The sequence below is a fragment of the Balearica regulorum genome, chromosome 3, assembly GCF_011004875.1.
Source record: "Balearica regulorum gibbericeps isolate bBalReg1 chromosome 3, bBalReg1.pri, whole genome shotgun sequence".
Lineage (NCBI taxonomy): Eukaryota > Metazoa > Chordata > Aves > Gruiformes > Gruidae > Balearica > Balearica regulorum.
Window position 1 is genome coordinate 34,338,292 of NC_046186.1, and position 7,122 is coordinate 34,345,413.

At 40.0% G+C, this 7,122-nt stretch overlaps 1 protein-coding gene across 3 annotated transcripts in view; it reads left to right on the top strand.

Annotated features, from left to right (window-relative positions):
- The window catches only part of KCNQ5 (potassium voltage-gated channel subfamily Q member 5), a 297,242-nt gene extending 291,299 nt beyond the window's left edge, over positions 1 to 5,943 (top strand). For all 3 annotated transcript variants that reach the window (XM_075747513.1, XM_075747512.1, XM_075747514.1), the window contains one exon: positions 245 to 5,943. In XM_075747513.1, coding sequence (XP_075603628.1) covers positions 245 to 1,186 — 942 coding nt within the window. In that variant the 3' untranslated portion in view covers positions 1,187 to 5,943. The remainder of the gene's footprint in view (positions 1 to 244) is intronic.
- The last annotated feature ends 1,179 nt before the right edge of the window (positions 5,944 to 7,122 follow it).

Sequence of the window (7,122 nt, forward strand, 5' to 3'; positions counted from 1 at the left end):
GTCTCCCACATACAGAGAAGTAAGCAAGGAAAAATCACAGGTTACTAACTTTAATTTTTTTCCCTTTTAATAGCTTGTTTGTGAAAAATGTACATGGCTTTTGACATTATTTTTCAAGGGTCAATAGCGTATACCAAGCTCCTTCCATTTTCTCTTCAGCAGTCACATTTTCCCTTTGCTGGCGTTCCAAATATTTTAAATTAGCATTTGGCATTAATGTTAACCTTCTCCTCTCCTCCTGTAGGTACAATCCATTGAGTCAAAACTGGACTGTCTATTAGATATTTACCAACAAGTTTTGCGAAAAGGATCTGCATCTGCGCTCACTTTGGCTTCCTTTCAAATGCCAGCTTTTGAGTGTGAGCAGACTTCTGATTACCAGAGTCCATCAGACAGCAAAGATTTGTCTAATTCTGCACAAATTAGTGGATGCGTATCCAGATCAACTAGTGCCAATCTGCCTCGTGGCCTACAGCTCATACTGACACCAAATGAATTTAGCACTCAGGCTTACTATGCTTTTAGTCCAGCTATGCATAGTCAAGCAACGCAAGTGCCAAACGATGGACCTGCAGCAGTTAATAATACATCAAACCAAATAAACCAGGCAACTAAGCCAGCAACTCCAACAACATTACAAATACCACCCTTCTCATCAATGAAGCATATCAATAGGCCTGAGCCCGTTCATATTATTCCTGTGACCACGCAGGAAAATATTTCCGATGTCACCGCTTGCCTTGTTGCATCAAAGGATAATGGACAAGTTGCACAGCCCAGTGCGACGAAGGATCTCACGTGGAAAAAAAGTCTGGATACAGAAGGGGAACCTTTGCTCTCAGTTAAACCTGTGGTGCAAATGGATTTAGGAAAATCTTTATCTGTACAAAACCTTATACAATCAACAGAAGAACTGAATGTACAGATTGCTGGCAGTGACTCCAGTGGTTCCCGAGGTAGCCAAGATGTATACTCCAAATGGAGGGAGTCAAAATTATTTATAACTGATGAAGAGTTGGAGACAGAGGCAGGAACAGAGACTACTGAAGCCATCTCGCGCCCGTTAGTGGAAACAACTCTCTCTGCTGACTCTCTAAGGACTGGAATATCAAGATCATCTCAAAGCATTTGCAAGCCAGGGGATGGTACAGAAGCACTCAATCTGCTCCACGTCAAACTTAAGTAACAGCTTGTGGGCTTTCTTCATTGGCTGGGTCATTCCTCTAGTCATACATATCATAGCATGAACTGTTTTGAAAGCCTTTTTAATAAGATAAAATCACAAAAATCAGGATGAATCTGAGAAGCAGCTGAATGAGCCCATATCTCCTAGTTGCATGAAAATGCATGTTTAAGTGATGGCTGACATTCAAATTTACACCTACAGTACGGCAGCCTTTATGTAGTACGGTAGGTTTAAATGATGAGTTGCCTACAAAGCTAATGCTGCAGGATGTATCAAAAAGCAAAAATTTGAGCATTTAGACCTAGTGCCGTTTCTACAGGGCAGAAGTAAAAATTGTAAGGTTTAAAGCACTTTGCTTCTGAACTAATTAAATATATATATAATGTCCTGATTTAGATGATAGTTTATGTTTACAACAAAAAATTATCTACAGCTGCTAGCAAGGTACCAAGGAAACCAGTAATATGGGATTAGAAATGGCTGCCAGTTGCAAGATACACACATTAGCTCATCAGTAATCAGTTATTTTTAACTCTGAAAAACGGTATGTTAATATCCATCCGATTTATGGTGATTTAGTGCTGTGGCAAAAGTACCTGACACACCACTGTCACGTTGTTCTTTATAACAAGAACATTATTTTGCTACGAAATGTTTGTATTTTAAAGGATCGGGGCTGGCCTCAGAAGTGGATATCCTGGGTGACTGCACTAAAAATTCAGGGGAATCTCTCCTTCTTCCAGTCTCATTGAGGAGCTATATCTTGTGAATCTGAAATATTTTGGCAGTGGTAGGTGAGGGAAGGAAGCATGCACTGCCTTTATTGTAGAAGCAATACTTCCTTCTGCAGAGATTTTTGGCAATTTTCCTTGCAGTCCCGCCCTGATACCATGACAGCACTTCATAAGGCTGGGAAAGGAGGGAAAATGAAGAACTGAAATACAGAGTAAAACTAAAGAGGATCCAACAGGGAAGAGAGAAAGACAACACAATCAATGAAGAAAAAAAAATATTAATTTAGATGGGCAGGAAGGGAAATGATCCTAGAAAATAAAAGAAGGAAGGTAAAGAGGCAAAATGATATATTGGTTTGGTTTTTTTTAAATCCAGCCTGTCAGTCACAGATATTGAGTGCGATTTCCAAAAAAAAAAAAAAAAACCCAAAAAAACCCACCAAACGTGTAGGCAATCAGAAATGGAAACAGAAGTAGGGAAGACCATCTTAACTGAAAAAAAACCCCTGGAGACCAGGGGGGTTTTTGGGGGTTTTGGTTTTGTTTGTTTGCTTTTTAAATAAAAGAGGAAGAGAGAGCGGAAAGTGGTCACACTTATAGCTCAACACTGTGTCACAACTGCAGTCATTTTCTGTGAACTTTCCAAGGACCTTCAAACTCCTTCCTCCTAATACCTGAATTTTCAAATTCAAAGTCTACATCAGACCGAGCATTCCTGCTTGATACATCCTCTCTTTTTCTTATCCTAACCTACCCTTCACTTCTGCTGAGACGCAGGAGCCGCGTTAGTGCCTATCTGCACACCCCCAGCAAGGCTTCGCCGCTGGGAGAACCCTGCGGAGCCTAAACGGGCTTTCGCTCTTCCCAGCGGAAGGAGGTGTCTGTGCATTGCCTCACCCCCACCAGATTTATTCCCCACCTGCACCACAGGTTTGTAGACAACCTGACTTGGGCTCAAGCTTCCCTCTAGCAGCAGGAACACCGAATGTACGGGGGTGCCAGTGCCAGCTCACTCAGGGCAGTGTTTTCTCAAGGCCCAGACCTGCTGGGAACTTACTATGTACATCAAAAACGTCACTCCAGTCTTAACCGTGGCTAAATGCTGTAGATTGTATTGTGAAGGACTTGATCTGTTTACTATGAAACCATTGTAATTTCTGCTTCCATATTTCCTTTACAGAAGTATTCCTGGATGTTACATGATAACCTTATTATGTGAAAGTACATGCAAACTGTAGAGTGTATATATTGTGTCGTTATACGGGGTCCATGGATGGTACGCTGTGTTCCATGGCTTATGCCGGAGCAAACTTCAGCTGTTAAATCCTGAAAGACACCTTGAAGCACAATTTCCTCACCACTGATTTGCCATATAATTTACCACATTCAGTCTTTCCTGTTTTCTTTTATGTGCAGTCTGATCATACTAAAGCCTGATTACAACAGCAATTTTGTGAGAATAAATAGGGGGTTTTCCACATCTCAGTTAATTTAACTGCTAACTTCTTTGAATGTCTGCAGTTTATCCAGACAGATCTGTAAGTTTAAAGTCCTATCCAAAATTTAAAAACTTACAGGTTGTTTTTTGTTTAGGCATTTCTTTCTTTTTCGAATGGTTTATGGTGCCTTTTTTGCCTTTCACACGAAGCCTCCTTGCTGGCCTAAGCATAAACCTGCGCTTAGGTTCAGTTCAGGAGCAAGAGATCGGGCACGTGGAAACTGTGTGTCAGTAACGGAACTCCCTTCCCCTCCTCAACAAGATGGAAAAATCATGGCATCATGAATTTGAACACCACTCTTCCACCTTCATCTGCACGAGCAGATGGTTGCACCCCCATTGAGCCCAGAAGGCATCAATGGGAGAACTGAGCATTGGCCCTGCCTGTACCGATTCCGCACAGAAACAGGGCCTTGGGTATTGCTGATAATTTATCTCACGGAAACTTGGTATTTTTGCCTTAAATGACATGCTTGATTCCTTCTAATTTTAAGTTAATTTATTTAATACAATTTTGTGCACAAAAGAATGAGTTCTATAAATTATGTATGAAAATGTTAATGTCTTTACAAAGTACTAATAAATCCAGAAGATCGTATCTGTTCAAATTATGGTTTAAAATCCTAATTTTTTTCTTTTATGCTCACCATTATTATTTTTGTAGCTGCAAGTCTTATCATATAGGAATTTTTTAACATAATATTGATAGAAAATAGAAAGAGTAGTGAATATATGAAATTCTGGAGAGAAAGAATTGTTTGTTTGGATTTTTATAAGCTTTGCTCGTTATTTCCTCGTGAGGAGTTTCCTGTTTCTACACTCTCTTTAAAAGTGTCATGACTGACAGTCATTCATTGGTCTCACAAAAGAAGGAGTTGTCTGGCTTTTTAAGTCTTGTCCTGAGCTGCTTATTAAAGTCCAGCTCATGACAGCTAATAAGAATTGTTCATGAGTAGGGACAAAGGACAATTTTTTTTTTCTGATTTACAATCCACTTCAGGATTGTTGAAGAGAGAATTTGAACTTAAGTAAGAGCTTCAGGAATTAAGCCTTATCCAAATAACTGTTTTCTGATCAGCATGTTTCTTGTACCTGATTGAAGAGAGAACTGAAAAGAATAGTTTTGATGATTATTATTTGTTGAAAAATTTGTATTTGCTCCTGGCTTATATAGTCTATACTTTTTATTTAAATATGAATATAGTGTTTTAGCCTAGGGTTCAAGATTGCAAAGATCATACACTTTTATTCACAGTGCCCACGGTTGTTCCATATGTTTTTTGAGATAATCCTACTTAGAGTGACTGCTCTCATTATAGTATGGTGATGAGTAATTCACCTGCTCTTCTGTGGTAAGTCAAATCATACTGAATTGCTAATGTGTAGTAGAACATCTGATGTACAGTAGTATTTCTGGATTGGGACCTGCAATCCTTAGTCAAGCAAAAATTCTATGGAATTCATTCATTCTATGGAGTTCAAGAATTTTTCTTGAATCAGGAGCTCAGATTCAAATCCTTATTTTGTTGGGCATCTGTTTAAAGTGAAAATGGTAATATTCCAGTTATTTCCTGAGGAAACTAATACTTAGCTGAATTTACCCATGTCACATTGACTATATAAAAATAACGCACAAAGTATTGATGTAAAAAGGGAAGAAGAGAAGGGACATTTTTAAAAAGCACAGGGAAAAAGAGAATAATCAGAAAAAAGGAGTAAGCAGGAAAAGAAAATATAACAGCAAAGGAATGAAAAAAGGGTTTAAACACCTGAGGCTAAATTCATCCTTGGATGGCTTCACTGACTTCAATGAATTTGCTGCCCAACTGGGTGAAGTTCAGTCTCCATTGGGATAATCAGGCTCAGTTCCACTGACCTTAAAGGAACTGAACCCACCTATACCGGGAATGAACTTGCCTCTCTGGGCCAACTTTCATCCTGACTCATATGTCATGCAATCCTTTTGGATTCATTAGGTTTGAATGAAATACAGGTCAGACAAGAATTTGTCCCAGATATTTCTGCTTCACTTTTTTTTTTTTCAAGTGTGTTAATCGACCTAATTCAAATGGATTACAACATCACACAAAGTGCTGTCACTGTCTAAAAAGGTTAATTGGTTCTTGAAATAAGAATTGTCCCCTGCAGTGTCAGTGGAAGCGTGTAATATTTTCCTCTTCATTCATCTGGATGTAAATGTGGCCATTCATTCAGCTGTGGCCACATATAGAACAATTCCAGACATATCCAGTATCATCTGCTATTGGAAGCATTTTTTACTTCTTTGAAAGATAAAAAGCCAGTTTCCTAACAGGCTTAGCAAGCACGAAAGCTGCTTCCCCTGACACTGCAACGACATTAGCCAGTACATTACAATGTTAATTGTAACTTCTTGACAAAGTTGAATCCATATTGTTGTTAATAAAAATGATTTGAAAAGTACCATGCTTACTGGGTTGGTTTTTTTTTCCTTTCATAAATGATTGTATGGTGTAAGCACGTATCAGGCAAAAAAAAAAATTAACTTGCTCATTGTTTTCGAGTTTTGTAATTTTGTTATTAAATGGACCAAAACACCACAGAGGAAGTTTACTAGAATAAAACTTGCACAAACTAGTCTGATATGTTCAGTTTCTGGTAACTGTTTACAGCAGAGTTTACTTAAGATGTTTCAGCACCTCTGTGAAAATTAGTTTGGAAGTTATTATTACTTTCCTTGTTAGATAAACAGGAATTTAAAGATGCAGTCTCCAGAAAGACAGGTTTTCCAGGTCAGCCATTTGTACCCACAGCCTATGTGAACACTGCCAAGCTCTGCCAAAGAATAAACACCAGACAGGAAAAAAGGCAAACATGTATGCATGGTCTTCTTGTGTTAAACCCGGACATTTTGCTTTATGTGTAGATAGAGATAGTAGAGAAGAGTCAGAAGAAACCAGTGTGAAGTTTTTTGTGTTAAGTTACGCTGCAGTTTGCAATGGCCAGGCACAGGTGGTAATGTGCATCCATAAAGAAACATAAATGTTCACCCCTCAGCTCTGTGCAACAGGAGCACAAGACCGTGCCTAAAGGAAATTTAAACCCTCATTTAGCAGATTTTCAGTGTAATTGAAGGGGGAAGAGAGTTGTTTTTTCCTTTTTCTATTTTTTTACTGTGACCAAGCACTGGCACAGGTTGCCCAGAGAGGCCATGGAGTCTCCACCCTTGGGAGATACTCAGAAATCGCCTGGACATGGTGCTGGGCAACTGGCTCTTGGCGTCCCTGCTTGAGCAGGGGGCTGGACAGGATGATCTCCAGAGGTCACTTCAACTTCAGCCTTTCTGAAATTCCATTTCCAACATTGTATCAGCTTTAGTACATTCAACCATACTAAAATCTCCATTGCAGCTTAATTTGAGATTAAATATTAAGACTTCCCTTAAAAATCCAGACCACAACGTATCAGCACGACACAAGAAAAATCACACAGTGCCACCCTCGCTCCCCAAAATCACACAGTGCCACCCTCGCTCCCCAGCCGCCCCTGAGGCTGCCTGCCTTCCCCCCCCCGCCCACCTCACAGGCATCGGGGCTTCCCACACGTTCAGGACCGAGTTCTTGCCCCTCCCGTCCCAAAACACTGCCGCCTCCTCTTCAGTGGAGCCCACCCAGGGCTGCCCCGAGACCAGCAGGGGAGAGAGGAGAAAACCCGGTGGCCCCACA